Here is an 18840-nt window from a genome sequence, read left to right as displayed (position 1 = left end):
AATAGAAAAAACAAAAATACAAAAATACAAAAATAAAAACAAATTAAAAACACATGGAGTTTCCATTTACTTTTTTTCTTTTGACTTATTTTCCAGACCTCCTCATACCTCCCTTTCTTATATTCCAATTCAATTTGTTTGTTTAGCAAATCCTCACCACTAATTCTTTTAATTATTTCAAAACCTTATTTTCCATATCTCTTATACATTACAGCTGGAAACCGCTTAATTTCTATCCAATATCATACTAACATTCCTTAATTTTACAATATTTCTGCAAATAATCTTTAAACTTCTTCCAATCTTCTTCCGCCGCCTCTTTTCCCTGGTCTCGGATTCTGCCGGTCATTTCTGCCAGTCCCATATAGTCGATCATCTTCATCTGCCATTCTTCCAGAGTGGGTAGATCTTGTGTCTTCCAATATTTTGCGATGAGTATTCTTGCTGCTGTTGTCGCGTACATAAAGAAAGTTCTATCCTTCTTTGGCACCAATTGGCCAACCATGCCCAGGAGAAAGGCCTCTGTTTTTTTCAAGAAGGTATATTTAAATACCTTTTTCATTTCATTATAAATCATTTCCCAGAAAGCCTTAATCCTTGGGCACGTCCACCAAAGGTGAAAGAATGTACCTTCAGTCTCTTTACATTTCCAACATTTATTATCAGGCAAATGATAAATTTTGGCAAGTTTGACTGGGGTCATGTACCACCTATAAATCATTTTCATAATATTCTCTCTCAAGGCATTACATTTATATACCATAATTATTATTTTTTTGTTTTCTCCTGCTCTGGAGGGCAGGACCCGAACCAATGGCTTCAAGTTACAAGATTCCGACCCATAGCTGTCAACGTTTCCCTTTTTTAAAGGGAAATCCCCTTATTCCGAATAGGATTCCTCGCAAGAAAAGGGAAAAGTTGACAGCTATGAATCCGACCAAACATCAGGAACAACTTTCTGGAACTCGGGAGGCTGTGGGCTCTCCTTCTTGGGATGCTTTTGATGAGAGGTTGGGTGGCCCTCCGTCAGGGATGCTTTCGCTGAGATTCCAGCTGCGCGCGGGGGGGGGGTCAGACTCGATGACCCTGGGGGGGCCCCTTCCAACTCTATGGTTTTATGACTCTATGGTTCTCAGCGGGCGGCCCCGCCTCCTTCCTCTAGCCGCGGAGTCCTCCGGAAGGAGCACGGCCGCTCTGCCCGCTGTCTCGCACTCCCTTCTCTATGGCCTTTCCGCACTGCCCGTCCCGCTCCTCGGAAGCGGAAGTGCGTCGGGACGCTGGGATGCGGAAGTGCCGGCTGCGGCGGGGGAACTCGGTTGCCCGGCGGTTGCCACCATGGCAGCGGCTGGGGGCTCGGGGAGCGGCGGCGGCGGGAGCCCGGTGGCCGCAGGAGGTGAGAGTTGGGGGGCTGGGGAGGCGGTGAGGGGCGCCACATCCCCCTCGCCTCAAGGCCCCGCAACCTGCCGGGGGGCTGGGCTGCGGGAGGGCAGGCGGGTAAGGGGGGGGGGCAGGGGTCCCTCTGAGGCCGGGTCTCTCTCTCGCTCTACATGTATCATACAGACAGTTCGATATATATATATGCCTCTCTCTCCCGAGAGACATACCAATATGTATGTATATATGAGAGAGACATTGGTATGTCTATAGGGAGAGAGAGAGAGAGGCATATACTGGGCTAGCCAGAGAGAGAGAGAGAGAGAGAGAGAGAGAGAGAGAGAGAACGAGCCCTTACACACACACACACACACACACACACGTATATGTATATATAATACACACATGGCTGCTGGTGAGCAACAAGGAAAGAATGCTGTGCTGTCCTTCTCTGCATCTGGTCGAGGGTGAATTTTAGTGCACAGAGGAGGAGTCTTTTAGCCATTTCGATTGGGATCCTGGAAGTGTGAATCCCTGTAGGAAACTCTGTCCCCACCTTACGCTGCAAATCCCCCCTTTAAAAGAGAGAGGGAGAGCTCAAAGAAATATTAAAGGGAAGCCTTCGGGAGCCATGGTGAGCCAGGAGAGTGTGTTTCATTACAATTTTGGTAACAGTTTCTAGTGTGACGGAGGATTTGTGATCAGAATGAATAGGAATGGCAATAGCTACTAGCGAAAAGAAGGTCTGGAAGGCTGGTTTACCAGCTGGTAACTCTGATGATGTGTAAAAGTTCCGCCTTCATTTTCAAAGGAATTATACCTCTGACTACCAGATTTTGGGGATAAACGTAGGAAGTCATCATCATTGCTATGCCTATCCCCTGTGGGAGGTGGGTTGCTGAACAAAACCAGCCTTCATTATACTCCTTTAAGGCTGTTATTCTTAACAGTGAGTTCTGCAGTCCTATTAGGACATCATAGGTGACTCCAGGAACTGAGATGGGGAATGCCTGCACAGCTGTTTATTGTAATTCTCTTTCAGGAAGCAGGTGAATACTTTTCTGATCATAGGAATGTAGTTCAGCAAGCTGTGGCTGTGCCATTTTTCTGTCCCCACTTCCTGCTAGGTCTGCGTGTGTCCCCCATGGCAGGTGCAAGATATTGTTTGCTGAGCCAAGCAGAGCAGGATGCCAGCTCTCTAGGATCCGTTTTGTGCGTCAGAACAGTGGGGTGGAAAACCCTGACCTTTCGCATGCCACTGGAGCTCTGAGACCTGGATTAGTAGATGTTAAACATTGCAAGAGGGGTGGGATTTTGCTCAGCCGGGAAGTTTATCTAAACACTCTATGGTAGTAATTCACGTATACCTTTTTTCACTATTTATTTATTTCCAACTTTACAAAGTACATCAACTTCAGTACCAACAGTAAAAGTTTTAACATCAACTATAAAACTTGAGATCACTGCATTACTTCATCATTTTTGTTAGTCATCGCCTAACGCATCTCATTCTCTACCACCTTGGATGCCTTAGGACAGGCACGTCTAACTCTCTAGAGGCTGCAGTCTACTCCCAGCATAAAACAACCGGCAGCGATCTACCCATTTTCATTGGGGGGGGGGGATACCAAAGTTGTTGAGCTTTTTGTTGAGCCTTTTTAAGGGAAGGACAAAGTTGCTGAGCTTCTTGGGGGGGGGGGGGGAACATGCACCACTAAAAAATCATGATGCTAACAAGTAGATGAAGCGAAAAAGACTAGCTTATTATCAGTAGCAACCACCCATTTCACAGACAAAACGATGGTGGTGGGGGTGGAGACTTCCAACACAATTCTTTTTACAACCACCAATCAAAAGGGAGCCCGCAATCGACCTCGATCATTCTGTGATTGACCTGTCGATCGCGATCAACCTGTTGGACATTGCTGCCTTAGGACATCATTCCATGGATTTCCATGAGTCTGGGGTGTCCTTATACTTCCCTTTGTTTTGTTTAAATATTTGATAAAGGATTCCCCCCTTCACCACTACCACATATAAAGCACCCATACTAAGTTCATGTTTGCCAATACCTGGCTTGTTTCAAACAAGGGCTTAGTATGCCAAGACTTTAGTGCTCTTGTCAGCAACTAGTTGTATGAGAGGATCACTTTCTGAGGAGATGGAGGCTGGTGGGCTAGGGCTTCCCTTTCCCCCATCTCCCAAGGTGGGTTGTCGCCACAGGGTAGGCCACTGCAGTGGGGAGTCTGGATGTAGCCCTTGGGCTTCCAGTTACTCATGCCTGCCTCTGTGGTCACTGATGGACTCGGCCCTGGAGAACTCAGATTGTTCCCATTGTGTGGGGTTTTCCATTTTCTTCCTTGGACATCCCCAGCTTTGTTATAGGAATAGGTGGTGGTTCCCCAAACATCATCTCCCATCTGTCTCCGTTATTCAATCCTTGGTTGTGGTAGTTGCTTATCGCAGCTTTCTGCTGCAGGGTGAGATACCGAGATGATCCCTACTTTTCTTTTCCCAGGTAACAGACGGTTGAAGTACATCAGCTTAGCTGTCTTGGTGGTTCAGAATGCCTCTCTCATCCTCAGTATCCGCTATGTGCGCACACTGCCTGGGGACCGCTTCTTTGCCACCTCCGCTGTGGTTATGGCTGAAATCCTTAAGGGAGTCACCTGCCTGCTGCTCATCTTCATTCAGAAAAAAGGTGGGGACTACTGTGCCTCAGAAGATGGAAACCCTTGCAGCAATCCTCCATTCCCAGCGCATTAGCCTGTGTTCACCAGCAGTCTTGCTGGGTGGATCATTGAGCTTTTGCTTGGTGAAGACTAGTGGCCAGCTTGGAAAACTTGAATCTCTCTTGTTGTCAGTGATCTGTTTTATTTAATTGTCCTTGCTCTGTCTTGCCTCTGGACTTGGCACTCTATGACCATGATGCTATTGCTGTAAATATAAATGCATGATAGTACAATGGTGCCTCGCAAGACGAAATTAATCCGTTCTGTGAGGCTCTTCGTATAGCGGTTTTTTCGTCTTGCGAAGCAAGCCCATTGACACCTTAGCAGATTAGCGCTGTTAGCGGTTTAGCAGCTTTTAGCGATCAACTGTTAGCGGCTTATCAGCGGATCAGCTGATAAGCGGCTTAGTGGCTTAGGAAAAGGGGGGGGAGGGGAAAAAACCCGCAGGAACCCGCAAGACATTTTCGTCTTGCGAAGCAAGCCCATAGGGAAATTTGAAGCGCCTCCAAAACGGAAAACCCTTTCGTCTAGCGGGTTTTCCGTCTTGCGAGGCGTTCGTCTTGCGGGGCACCACTGTATTTACACACACTCACTCTCACTCTTATTTCCCCTCTATCAAAAAACAAAAATTCAACCATCCACTTAAATTAATAGGCCTTAGATTTGAAGTAAAAGGAAGTCATTAGTCACACATTGTATAATTAACCTACAGAATTGATAGCTCTAAGATAGCCACTAGCATCAATTCCTTTATAAAGAGATTAGTTGGAAGATCTCTGGCTTATTACCTCACACTGCCTGAGGGGATTGTCAATAGGGTGTTAGGTATTTCTTTCAGGGTCCGCTTGTGAACCTCCCTGAAGCCACTATTGGTAGACAAAATGTTGAGATCAAATGGGATGACCAGCTGTGTAAATTCTTATGTTCTAATGCCTACTCCGTTTTGCACATTGTAGTCTAGGGATTGGTGCCCAGGCTGCTGCCTGCCAAACTTGCACAGGCCCATTCACTTCTAGGGATTTCTACCATCCAGCCCATTATAAACTTCAGCAGATGCTTCTACCGTAGCCAAGGCCTTGGCAAAGTAGTACTTTGTACTCTTCCCCCCGCCCCCCGCCAGGTGAATAGTAGCACTAGGCCCGTAACTCTGTGCTCACCATGAGGCAGGTGCATGGAATGCCAACGCCTCTGTTGCTGTTCAGACTAGAAAGTAAAGGATTCCTTTTGTATGTTGACTCACATAAGAGAGAGCTTGGTGGGCGCTCTGCCGAGCCATCATTACAGCCTCTTTCATCCCTTGTCACTTACAAATAATGACCCTTGTTAAAAACAACATTTATTTCCAACCAAGACAGTGGTCTCTTTGTCTGTCTCTCCTTTCCCAGGTAACCTGAAACAGTTTGCTGCTTCCTTGTATGACTCGATTGTGGTGCAGTATATGGACACACTTAAACTCGCAGTGCCTTCTCTCATTTACACCCTCCAAAACAACCTCCAATATGTGGCCATCTCCAACCTGCCTGCAGCCACCTTCCAGGTGAGACACCAGCTCTGGGACCCAAGTAGTCTTAGGTCCTCCCTTGCAGGTTATTCTGAAGAGGGTGCCCTACTCACTTTCATTCGCCCGCTTTATATAGATGCGCACATCCTGTTCTTCCCACCTGCACAATGTTGAATGAAGTCATGATGGGTGGGTATCTGAGATGTGTTACAATAATTCCTTAGAGCTCCTGCAGCATGTCTTAGTGAAGTCATGTGGAAGCATCCAGAAATGTCCGCTGCTGTGTGGGACCATACCTATAGTTTTATTTTCCAAGCCTTGGTTAATAGTACACCCCTATCCTTACAGTGAGAGCCACAGACAGCTGTTCATTGGCAGTTATTCTATTTTCCGGTGGACAGAGGAATCCTGCATATTCTGTGCACAGAAAAGCAGGATTATTTCATCTGTATAAATTATGCAAATTAACCAATTCAGCAGTTTTCTAAATGTGGGAAATTCTTCATTAAAAAAACAAAACTATTTTGTATAATTCTGGTTCTGTTAGTTAGGGGAAAGAGCAAACTGTCCTTCTGGGTTCTTAGAACTTAGCAGGTATCGCCCACTTATTCTCATTGTTCCCACAGTCATAAAGACTTGTATTTATGCGCTCCGTCTCTACTTCCATGGAATTGCGGTATGCACACTCCTGGGTATGTGATTCTGAGCCTCTACCACTTCATTGGCTTTCAGGGGTTAAAGTGAGTTCATTTTGAATTGGTTAAACCAATGCCACACCGTTTGAGATCTTAGCTGAATCTGGTATGTAGAGAACAGGATATGATCTGAAACAGAATCGGGGTACTTAACTGCAGTACTGCATTGGAGGCTGTTGTCTGTTTTAGTAACAGTGTGAACCTATCTAGAGAATAGGGGTTGGGCCTTTGCTGTTGGTCCCACCCTGGCTGGACGTTCTCCTATCGCACGGCATGTTGGGATGCCTACTAAACTGCACTGCCTTTCTCAGGTCACCTACCAACTGAAGATCCTCACCACAGCTGTCTTCTCTGTGCTGATGCTCCGCAAGAGCCTGTCCCGTCTCCAGTGGCTGTCCCTTGTGCTCCTTTTTGTCGGTGTGGCCATTGTCCAAGTGGAGCAGCAGCAGGCAGGGGGCAGATCACCCCCTGGAGGCCAGGGAATGCAACAGAACTACATGGTGGGGCTTGTGGCCGTGGTGGTGTCATGCCTGTCATCTGGCTTTGCCGGAGTCTATTTTGAAAAGATCCTCAAGGGCAGCGCAGCCTCCGTCTGGCTACGTAACGTCCAACTAGGCATCTTCGGAACCTTGCTGGGGCTGTTGGGGCTGTGGTCCACGGAGGGGGCAGCCGTGGCTGAGCGTGGATTCTTCTTTGGCTACACCCCGCTTGTGTGGGGAGTGATCCTGAACCAAGCTTTTGGCGGCCTGCTGGTGGCTGTGGTGGTGAAATATGCTGACAACATCCTCAAGGGCTTTGCCACCTCCTTCTCCATCGTAGTGTCCACTGTGGCTTCCATCTACCTCTTTGACTTCCACCTCAACCTGCTCTTTGCTCTAGGAGCAGGGCTGGTCATAGGGGCTGTCTATCTATACAGCTTGCCCAAGGGACCTTCGGCCAGCCGCTCCTTAGCAGGGACAGCTACAGAGCATCAGGGCCACACAGCACAGAGCAAGGAACTTCCTTCTGTGACTACAGATGGCTTCCTGTCCAAGTCAGTGTTGGTCAATTGAGAAGAAAAGAGCACATCCTCCATACCTGTTTTTGGTTTCTTGTGAAGCTTCCACAACACTTGTCCTCCCCCTTCAATTTAAACCTATCCCGCCTCTGATTCTCTCCTGCCTCGTGCTCATCTCTTCTTCTGCCCCCCCTAACTTTGTGCTGACCACTCACCCACTCTCTTCCACACCGCCCCCATCCCACCTCTTCCATTGCCAACTCAACTTCTCCAGCTTCTCCCTGACTCTTAAATGTTATGTCTGTTTCTCCACTATGCCTGTCTGGGGACAATCCCTGCCCCACCAACAGAAGCAGCTGAAGGGCAAAAGCTGCTTTGGAATCACCTGGGTCCTTTGCCTTGAGACCCACAAAACTCCCTCCTGTTTGGTCAGCAGGGAGCAAATTCACAAAGAGGTGTATTTTTGTACGAACACTTTGAACGAAGGATCCCATACAGCCACTGAAGGGGATGTGTATGTTGCTGTGGAGATCACGTGCTGTGCATAAGCAGAGAGGGGTGGAAGAAGACCTCATCTGCCATTGTGGAGCATACAAATGTTCTGGGTTATTTTGGGTTTTTTAGTGTCGTTTTTGAAAACGCCACCTTTGAAGTGGTAGGACTTTGCTTGCTTACCACCGGCCACTGGGAATCTGTTAAGTTAATCTACTGCAGTAGATGAAAATTAAATGAGAAGAGTTCTGAGTGTGTGTGCTTGTGGGAGGGGGAGAGTGGCAGAATTTGTATGTTTGTGAAGTGAGAAGAATTGAGAGGAGAACCGGAGAGGGGAAGTTGGTAGTGAGGGAGGGGGCTGCTAGGAGCCCCTGTTCTCTTCTTTCTCGGGCTCTGGGTGGATAGTTGGAACTACTGGATCATAGCAGGATTGGAGCTGGGTTCTAGGCAACCTTAATTATTTCCTGCCCTCAGCATGTATTTAGTGTCTATAGTCTTTGAGGATCACTGGGTAAATGCAGGGGGAGCATGAATCACTAGTTACTAATGAAGATTTTCCTGTGGAAGACACTGCAGAACCAAACTGCAATCTGCTTGTCTCATTTAATGCTTGAAATAGCAGCAGTTGTGGGGGGTGATGGGACAGGGATGTCCCTTGTTGACAGTGCACAGAGGACTGACTTGCACAGATGGGAGGTGGGAAATCTTCATCGACACTTGCCTTATGCTGTGGCTCAATGGAGGTACCTGGGAACCTAAGACTTGAACGCCAGATACTCTGGAATCGAATGGCTGCCACTAGGGGTGGGGCAGAAAGCTGAAAATCGGCACCATTCAGATTCTTCCATACCCTGCAGCGTAGAACATTGGTTGGGTCTAAATTGCAACCAGGATTCCTCGCTAGCTTGGCAGCCTGCACAGTGTAAGGCCCACTGACTGTAGTGCAGCCATGTATTTGAGGGCTGCTAGTTTTACGGTTCCAGGCAAGCAGCCAAAGCAGGTCGTAGATCCCCTTACGAGCTGCCGTATGTGTTTGGTGGGCTGTGCTCAGCTTGGTGGATCACCGAGTTCTGCAAACTGGAGCCTGAAGGGTTAAGCTATGGAGGAGTGGGGGGCACTGGGGGACTCGGGTACTGGCAGCTGTGTCCATTTTGGTGCCTCACGTTTCCCAGCTCTGCTCATGGAGGGTTAGTGGGAGAGCAGCTGCCTTTTAAAGAATCCTTACGCATTCTGTTCCTGCTGGAGCGATGTTTCGTGGAGATCACTAAACCTAGAAAGGGTTTTTGGGCGTCAGGCGTATCAGTCAGGTTTTGTGTTGGGGTGGGAAGATAATCAAAAGTAACATGGTATGTATGTATATAAGGTTTTTAGATTGCTGATCATTTTCTATGAATCCTGCTTTTTTTACAGAAAAAAAGCCTGTACCGTTTGCCAATGTACATGAACCACAGATGAATAAAGAGAGTGTATTTATTTAGCCGTATTGCTTAATGATTGAGGAAGCCTCGGAAAGGGCAGACCTTTGCCTCACTCACTGCATGTCTAACCCTATTAACACTGGAAGGTGCTTGGGGTGGTATTTGGGGCAGGGGGGAGGACCTTCATCGGATTGGGGCTCTGGGTCAGCCTTAAGGGAGACAAGGGGTCAAGGCTTGATTTTGAGCCAGGATGTGGAGAAAAATCCTTTTTCAGTGCAGGGATTTAGCCTTGGAACACAGAAAGTAATAAAAGCTGTTTGGGTTCGTGATGGTTTCCCCTGACAACATAAAGTAGCCACAACCGAAAGCCACAGCTGGGTTTAGGAAGAAATAGGGGTCTGCCTGCTGATTAAATGGATTCATGGTTGCTCAAGTAAAGCTAAATATAGTTGCATTCTTAATAGATAGCTCTGGAAGAGGACATCGTTTTCATTTTAGATGATGCATGCATATATCTCAGTAGACCTCATCTTAGAAGAGACCTTTCCTCCTGTGTGTAAGAAAAAATGGGGAGGTGTCTCTTCTAATCTGGGACCTTCTAATCTGGCCCTGGTTTTTCGAACTACTTCTATTAAGTAGTTAGGTTTCTAAATGAAAAAATCTGCCTGATAAATTTGGAACACCCCTTTAAACAAATGTTTCTAATTGGCTAAATTTTTCAGTGCTCGGGATCTGACATTTTATTTAGTAAGATCTAGGGACACAACATGATAAATTACAGCCATAAGGTAGTGCCATATCTCTATGTCAGAGTTTGACTTAGTTTGTGCAAATAGAGCTGTGCCCAGTCCCAGAAATAGTCTGCACATGAACTACTTTCATAGCCTACAGTCACCCCTTTTTATCTGGGGGAGGCCCTGGTTTCTGGTACCTGTCCTTGATAAAGGACCGGAGAGAGATTTTAGGGATGTCTTTTAAAAATATGTATATAAATATGAAATGCTAGTCTTCAGATTTCAGTCCTCCCCACTTCTCTAGAAATTCACTCTCTGGGATGCATCTTGATGCTCCTACAACACACATCTCATTGCCGAAAGGGCCATAGCACATGGATGACATGCAGACAGTCCCAGCGCCAGCGCCAGCGCCATTCCCAGGCAGGACTGGGCAAGACCCTTGCCTCACTGAGCAAGAAGCCGCGTTGGCCTAACTTCATATGAGGCATTTTTCTATGTTCCTAATAGAGCCTAAGAGCTTTGCAGGATCAGGCCAAAGGCCAATCTAGTTCAACCTTCAGTTTTGGTGGTGGCCAACCAGAAGCCCATGGGGAGCAGGGCTTTGGTGCTGTGGTGCTGCTTCTATTTGCTCCTCAGATAGTAAATCAGGAATGGAGAACCCGCATATTTCTCTAAAGCTTCTCCCACCTGCCTGACTCCTGGTGGCAAAGGACATGGCTCCCTGCCAGAAGTTGGGTTGGCAGTTCCTGCCAAAATCAAGGGATCTACATCATGTCTGGTTTGATCTCAAGCTGTACAGGTGCCAGGTGATAATCGGGTAGACAGCCCCACAGGAACACCCCCCCCCAATTAAGGGGCAAGTTATTTTGACATCTGAGACAGAAAACTCCCCTCTGTAGCAGTTTAATATACAGTGGTTATAAATCACAACATGCAGTGCTGTAGCTACTGGGGGTGGGATAGCTGTTTGTTTTTTTTGTCCTGTGTGAAGCCTCCAGACGTCGCAGTGGTTCTCAACCTTGGGTCCCCAGATGTTTTTGGCCTACAACTCCCATGATCCCTAGCTCACAGGACCAGTGGTCAGGGATGATGGGAGTTGTAGGCCAAAAACATCCGGGAAAACAAGGTTGAGAAAGGCTGCTGCAGAGGGTGCCATTGAGGTTCTCAGCCTGTGTCTGGGGGTGCCAAACACTGTCTTTGACCTGGGTGAAATCATGCCTAGTTTCGCCCCTGCTTTCATGACACCTGAAACCAGCGGCCTAACTCTGCCCAGCAGTAGTGCCAGCCCTGTGCACTGAAGCTGGAATGAGTGCTCTGCTGAAGTGAAGGACATGAGGCAGGAGTTGGTAATGCAGGTGAGCTGTGCACAAGCAAGCTGCCAGCTAGCTCTGTAGAGGCTCCTTTTATTGGCACAATATGCAAAACCAGGCAGATACATTTTGGACTGTGACCTTTACACATCTTCCAATCCCGAGATCGAGGGGTGGTACAAAGTTATTTTGGCACCTGTTTCCACCGCGTCATTTTCCCCTTGCACAATGTATGACGTAGGAGACAAAGGTCACAGACAGGGCACAGCAGACTACTAAGAGAGTAAAAGGTTAGAGGGCAAGATGTTCAGACAGCTGTGGTTTTATTGGGGGGGGGGAGGCTGCCCGCGGGTGGGAGTGTGCTCCACACCCAGCAATCATTCCTACACTTTGCTAAGCCCCACCTGCTTCTAACGAAGTGGATACGGTCAGCCTACTAACACATCCCACAGAGTAAGCAGTTGCAGGATAGGGCATGGTACGTAAAAGGACCCAACCAGGTGGAGAAGGACCTTGAGCAATGTTTAAGTGGGGCGGGGTTTGATGAGGTAGAGAAGGCGAGGTTTCTGGGTGTCAGAACATAGCTGAGCTATAATAATAATATAATAATAATTTATTATTTATACCCCGCCCATTTGGCTGGGCTTCCCCAGCCACTCTGGGCAGCTTCCAACTAAATATGAAAATACAGTACTACATCAAACATTAAAAGTTTCCCTAAACAGGGTTGTCTTGAGATGTCTTCTAAAAGTTTGGTAGTTGTTGTTCTCTTTGACATCTGGTGGGAGGGCATTCCACAGGGTGGGTGCCACTACCGAGAAGGCCCTCTGCCTGGTTCCCTGTAACTTGGCTTCTCACAGTGAGGGAACTGCCAGAAGACCCTCGGTGCTGGACCTCAGTATCTGGCTAGAACGATGGGGGTGGAGACTCTCCTTCAGATATACTGGACCGAGGCCATTTAGGGCTTTAAAAGTCAGCACCAACACTTTGAATTGTGCTTGGAAATGTACTGGGAGCCAATGTAGGTCTTTCAAGACCGGTGTTATGTGGTCTCGGCAGCCGCTCCCAGTCACCAGTCTAGCTGCCGCATTCTGGATTAGTTGTAGCTATAAGGAATGTCCCTGGAAAAGGCTGGCCAGGATGTTTGAGAGGGAACCCAACCCAGAGATCACAGGGCAGCGGGTCGGAAGGCTCTGGTCCCTTCACCAGAGGGCACAAACCCTCAGAGCTGAATGTAAAAGGCGCCCGGGACTCATCATACAATTTCACCTGGGACCCATCATGTGCCATTTCAGACTGCAAGTTGGGGAGTCGTGTGGCTGAACGTTCCTCCCTGCACGCAGAAAACAAAATGTCTGAGAGAGTTGGTAGCCTAGTCTTAGCAGAAGAGCGCATGCACACATAAGAGCCTGGTATCAGTCCCTGTATTCTAGAGACAGATTAATAAAACTACTAGCACATTTGCAAAGCTAAGCAGGGTCCAGCGTGGTTTCAAATGGGATGGGAGACTGCCTGTTGAGATTCCTGCTTTGGGGGGTTGGCAAAGTTGACCCTTGGGGTCCCTTTTCAATTCTGTGTTTCTATTCTAAGTAGGGCTGAGAGATTCCTGTCTGAGAACCTGGTGGGAGGATGGGGGAGAGAGCCAGTTCCAGCCACTACAGACAAGACATAGCTGGATGGTCTGACTCTGTAGAAAGCAACTCCTACTGTTCCAAGTTTTGCATGTGAAGGGACTTTTTAAAAAAAGAAATAATTGATTGCAATGAGTCAATCTCTCTCTCTTAGTAACATAGTCTGGGAATATTTATTCTACCTGTTGCATATATATATATTAAAGATATTTAGCTCTGGGGCACCTCACAATCTCAAAGGAAAATGAACTACCATCTAAAAACAATAAATTGGCTACAAACCAGAGGTAGGTGTCTATATACCACCATGGCTCTGACTTTCATTTGCAGGAGAACAGTTGCAGCTGGGAAGCCCATGTCCTCTTCATGGGCTTTCCAGAGGCATCTTATTGGCTGCTGTGGGAAGGGAGATGGTGGACCAGATAAGCTTTGGCCTGATCCTTGGAGATGTTGTTCTTAGAAATTACGACTACAGCCTTGTCTGCTTGAGCCTTTGTGTGATTTGCTCTATGGATCTCAGTTCACTTTGACACTAAACTTTAAACACAGTGTAAACAGGAGTGAGTGAGTTGGATTAATTATCTGACTTGGTATAAGGCAATTTCCTACATTCCTATGAGTGCAGAATTTGAAATATCCTAGTTTGGGTGTGTGTTTTATTTATTTATTTATTTATTTTTAGCAGAGTATACGCAGCTCTCTCGCAAGGCCTAGAAATGGTTTGCTGCAGTACGAAATAGCTACCGATGTTTCCCAGCGCTCACAGCTGTGTCCGTTCTGTCAGTTTCTGTAATGCAAGTGTGCAAGTGCAGAAATGGTCGGATGCAGAATCTAGTGTCCTAAGAACTGCAGCTGTCTCCTTTTTAAAGGAAGGTTTTAGTTTTTGGAACCTCCAAAGAATGAGAGAACATGGGCATGTGAAATTAGAAGCGGAAGGGAATGTATTATGCAAAAACTGCGCATTTTGTTCAACTGGTATTTTACTTTAGTATATCTGTCTCTGCTTTAAAAACACATGAGGTACCTTTAACAATTTAATTTAAACTTAAATTGCATAATGTATACAGGTTGCAATGGGTTTGTTTGTTTGTTTCAGTAGAGAGTATTCAGAACCGCCCACTTCCCTTATCAACCCTTCCTGCCTTCCCTGTTGTTTTCTTTCCTGGATTGCATAATTTGTGGCTCAGCATCTTTCTCTGCTAAGCTGGAGGTGAAAGAATTTCAGAGGAAGTTGCATTTGTGGCACAGATCAGAGCTGGACAGGTTTCAGGCTGGTGATATGTTCAGTACTTTGGTTTTTTATTACTAGAACTCTGAGGTCTTATCAAGCCAGAGCCAAGTGCAATGTTGTGGCTCATGGGCAGGCAGGCATATATCTGAGTGAAGGAACAGGGTACTTCTGAGCACATGCACAGCCTGGGAATTTTGTGAGCACAATACCAAGCACACAAGTCCTTTCACATACCCCCCCAAAGCCCCTATCACACCCCCCCCCCGAATTTTTATTATTTTTTATTTGCTTTCCCCCCCTTGATGCCATAGTACAGGATTAACCAGGGGCTAAAACTCCGGCCCTAGCTACTGGTAGGCCTACTCAGTGCTTTGATCGGATGCATTTTAATGTCACCAAGCAATGTCACCACATATTGTCAGCCCTATCCTTTTTGTATTTTTTTAAAAATGATATTTATTACTTTTAAAACTTACAAAAAAAGAAGGAAAAGAAAAAAGGAACAAAAGAAACAATACAATATAGACAATACAATACACAACCTTAACACCTAAACACAATAAACAAAACAACAAAAGCAATTTAAAAACACACATCATACCTTTACCATAATCTATCTTTCATTCCCTTGTTTCATTGACCTCCTCTCACCTCCCTTTTTGTGTTCCACTTCTATAAGTTATTTCAGCAAATCCTTTATCTTAAAATATTTTTAATCTTATTCCCTATTAAAACTAATATACCTATTTACACTTAACCTCTTAAAACATTTCCACTAAGGCAAAAAAAAATTAATTCCAAAATTTTTCTTTTTTCTTTTTAAAGTAATATTTATTCAAGTTTCCACAAAAAAGTTACAAAGATAATAAAAAAACAACACAAAAAATACAAACACTAAGAAAACAGAAACAATTAGAAAAACAAAAAACAATTAAAAGCAAATCCCTCTTTCTATATCTTACAGTTCATTTACTTATTTTCATGACTCCCTCACACCTCCCTTTTTTGTATTCCAATTCAAATATTTAATTCAGCAAATCCTTATCCTCTCTTTTTCTCTTCATTCCAAGATTTTTCTATCCCTCATTAAATTTTACAAAATTTCCCTATATAGACTTTAAATTTTCCAATCTTCTTCACCGTCTCCTCTTCCTGGTCTCGGTCTCTGCCAGTCCCTTCCATCAACCCCATACAGTCCATCAACCTGTCCTTTTTAAATGAAAGCTGCAATGCTGAGAGTGCTGAATTCTGTACTCGGTGTCAACATACCCTCCAACAATGTCCTATTCAGTTATCATCCTCATCATTATTATTATTAATACTCCACCTATCCAGCTGGGTTGCCCCAGCCACTCCAGGCAGCTTCCAACATATATAAAAACATAATAAAGCATTAAACATTAAAAAAAAAAAATAACGCTTCCCTATACAGGGCTGGCTTCAGATGTCTTCTAAAGGTTGTATAGTTACTTATCTCTTTGGCTCAAGGGCCGCATAACTCCATACTCTCCAACATTTCTCCAATGTAAATAGGGACGTCCTAAGGAAAAGCAGGAAATAAGCAGCTATCTTCTTTTTAAAAGACATCTGAAGGCAGCCCTGTTTAGGGAAGTTTTTAATATTTAATGCTGTATTGTTTTTAACACTCGATTGGGAGCCGCCCAGAGTGGCTGAGGAAACCCAGCCAGCTGGGCAGGGTATAAATTATTATTATTATTATTATTATTATTCCATGATAAATCAGAGACCCGGATAGCTTCTGTAAATCTGGAACGGTCCAGAAATAGGGACACTTGGAAGGTCTGTGTCAGCTTTTACGATTATAGAACAACGTGTAGCTCAGAATCTGTTTAACAAAGAATGAATGGCGCACACTTCCATTTTCTCTCAAGGGTGTGAGTGTCCATTATATCCTTTTAGCTCAACCATTATATTTTCATGCTTTCTTCCAGGATCTTGGCTAAAGAAAAAGGATCTTAATGCACCAGAGGGAACAACTTGCAAGACCTCAGTAGCTCTGCACCTCCCCAGGCTGAAGAGGTCCAGGTTTTAGATTTCGTCCTGACGCTTCCAAGGAGCTGGCGAGTTCACAGCCTCGTTGTGTTTACAAGGATGGTGGGACCACCTTGGCGATGGCAGCTCTTTGGTCACTCTGCTCTTCCTGGCATCAGATCAGCATGGATTCGTGACATTATGTGCTTTCCATTGACAGTGGCTTTTCTTTCAGGCACCTATTGCCAACCTGTAAGACCTCCAGAGATTTGGGACTACAACTCCCATCATTCCTGACAGTTGCTGACTGTGGCTGTTGGGAGTCGGAGTCCAACAGCTGCCAGGGCTACAGGCTGCTTTTAGGCCCGGCTCACGCTTGATGCTTGTGACGTCAGGCAGCAATTTGCCATGTGTAACTGAACCATCACAGTTGCACGGAGTAGCTGCTTCATAAAATGAATCTTTGAAAAAGGGGGAAGCAGCCATTATTGCATCTACATCTTAGTAGCCCTGGGGGAATATTCCAGTCCAACTTTTACCTAGAGAGGCTGAGTCAGTTGTGTTTACAGAACTTCTCCAGCACGAAGAATCTTACAAACTCAGTTTGGGGCAACCAGAGCAGGTCTGTCTCATTTGCACCCCCTGCCTTACCCCAGTGTTTGTTCAACATCCAGCCTAGCAGATTTTTTTCTGGAGAACTCAAAAGCTTGTGATGTTTTGATTGATCCTGATAATGTTGCTGCCATGCTGTGATTGGGGATTCTTCACCATGGCCAAGGGACCAGCACAGCTGTCTTCCATTTTCATGGCTATCACAGATCTGAGTTGTCAGTCAGTGAAGGGCAGGTTCATGCAAGCATGTATTAGATGTTATTACTATGCACTTTGTGGCCCCTTCTGTGCTGTACATTTAAATATGTACCATACCACTTTAAGTCCTCATGGCTTCCCCAAAGAATCCTGGGAACTGTAGCTTGTTAAGGGTGCCTATTTCCCCTCACTGAACTACAATTCCCAGTGGTGTGACAATCCTTATTCCCAGGGAACTCTAGGAATTGTAGCTTCAAGGGGAATTGAGGGAGGGGTCTCCTAACAACTCTCAGCACCCTCAACAAACCACACTTCCTGGGAATCTTTTGTGGAAGAAATGGCTGTTTAAAGTGGTATAATACTGAATTAAATATATAGTGCAGCCAGGGGCTGTGACTAAATAGCTGAGCACCTGAACGCTTTGGGACAGAATCCTGTTTGTTGGGGGGCGGCATACATGCCAATACTTGTTGCATTCAGCCGTACTTGGGTATTCATTTTCTTTGAAGAACAGTGCCAGATTATAATTTGTGCCCAAACCTATTTTGCTTTGTTTCACCCCACTGCAGGAAAGTAAAAGCCTAAACAGTCCCACCAAGTCCTAATTCCAGTCCTCTGATTTGGGCTGCTCTTTGCAGCTTAGCAATTATTTAAAAGTATGGCCTGCACATGGTTTGGCCAGTTAAATTCAGGCTTGGTGGGTCAGAGGGATGAGAGTTGGAAAGGGGCAAAGATGCTTTGGCTGTTTACATGGCTGGGAACAGAGTAGAAGCTGATGTGAGAGCAGGGCACCTATCCACGCATTTTGCTTAGGTTGCCACATCATGTGTGCCTTATTTTTTGCTGTCGCTAAACCAAGTGGGATGGTGCCCAGGTGGAACCTACAGTCCTCATTCATCCCCTCCATCAGAGTGGCACTGCAGCATCATGTGTAACTCAGTATTATGAGAAAATCATTGCTTAAAGAGATCTGCGCTTGGAGCAAACGCATTATATTTTTAGTACTGACAATGCTTTTCCAACACTACTATAACATTGTAGAAACTAATACATATTTGTAAGCAAACAGGCTAGATGTGGAGTTGTCATTTACAAATTGCTCCATGCCATGGCTGCTGGCTCTGGGCAAATGGATATGGCTTTTGTGATGTACATTTTCTACCTGGAACACGTCAAGGTGATACATGGTGTGGCTGAAGACATTTCGGTGCTGGGCTCTGCTGCCTTGAGTTCTCCAACCCTTCCTGACCAACGTAAAGGATGGGATCAGCTTGAGGAGATGGCAGAAGTTCTTTTCCTTATGGGACAACGTTCCCATGATGCTCATATACAGCAGTGAGAAAAGCATGGCAGAGACACCGACAACTCTAGAAGGCTTACAGACAGGTAAACAGGTGCCTTTCTAGACCTGTAGCTCCCTACAGGTATAGAAAGCCACTCCTGGGGCCTGATGGCATCACAGCTGCTTTTTGTAGACTTCAAACATTACAAGAGGAAATTGAGTCAGACACAGCGGACCCAATGCCTCAAGAAAGCAGCGAAGGAGTACAGCAGAACAGGAGAGTATCCTTTCTGTGTTCACTTGCAATGCAGTACTGCCCCTGCTGGCCCAACACAGGAGAGACTGATATTGCCATAGAGCGGGGATTGGGAATTTGTAGCCTTCTAGAGATTGCTGGGCCACAGCTCCCCTCATCCCGGATGGCAATTGGCCATGCTGACGGAAGAAGAGGAGGAGTTTGGATTTGATATCCTGCTTTATCACTACCCTAAGGAGTCTCAAGGCGGCTAACAATCTCCTTTCCCTTCCTCCCCCACAACAAACACTCTGTGAGGTGAGTGGGGCTGAGAGACTTCAGAGAAGTGTGACTAGCCCAAGGTCACCCAGCAGCTGCATGTGGAGGAGCGGGGAAGCGAACC

The 18840-nt window shown here is 45.9% G+C and overlaps 1 protein-coding gene across 1 annotated transcript; it reads left to right on the top strand.

The window, feature by feature from the left end:
• The first annotated feature begins 1249 nt into the window (after positions 1–1249).
• Positions 1250–17986, top strand: SLC35A2 (solute carrier family 35 member A2). Its single transcript, XM_081845420.1, has 5 exons — positions 1250–1393; positions 3893–4075; positions 5492–5643; positions 6614–7335; positions 16071–17986. Exons 1-5 carry the CDS (start codon positions 1336–1338, stop codon positions 16096–16098), a joined length of 1143 nt encoding a protein of 380 aa, XP_081701546.1. The 5' UTR covers positions 1250–1335; the 3' UTR covers positions 16099–17986.
• The last annotated feature ends 854 nt before the right edge of the window (positions 17987–18840 follow it).

This window comes from Podarcis erhardii (assembly GCF_964252035.2).
Source record: "Podarcis erhardii genome assembly, chromosome: 17".
NCBI lineage: Eukaryota > Metazoa > Chordata > Lepidosauria > Squamata > Lacertidae > Podarcis > Podarcis erhardii.
Note: the sequence above shows the minus strand (reverse complement) of the source record. Positions and strands in the feature narration are given on the sequence as shown.

Bases quoted from the DNA above. Each gene is read 5' to 3' on its own strand.
- SLC35A2 (XM_081845420.1), top strand. From the start codon at position 1,336: ATGGCAGCGGCTGGGGGCTCGGGGAGCGGCGGCGGCGGGAGCCCGGTG. The intron at 1,394-3,892 runs GTGAGAGTTGGG...TTCTTTTCCCAG, and splicing joins GAGCCCGGTGGCCGCAGGAG to GTAACAGACGGTTGAAGTAC. The intron at 5,644-6,613 runs GTGAGACACCAG...TGCCTTTCTCAG, and splicing joins TGCCTGCAGCCACCTTCCAG to GTCACCTACCAACTGAAGAT.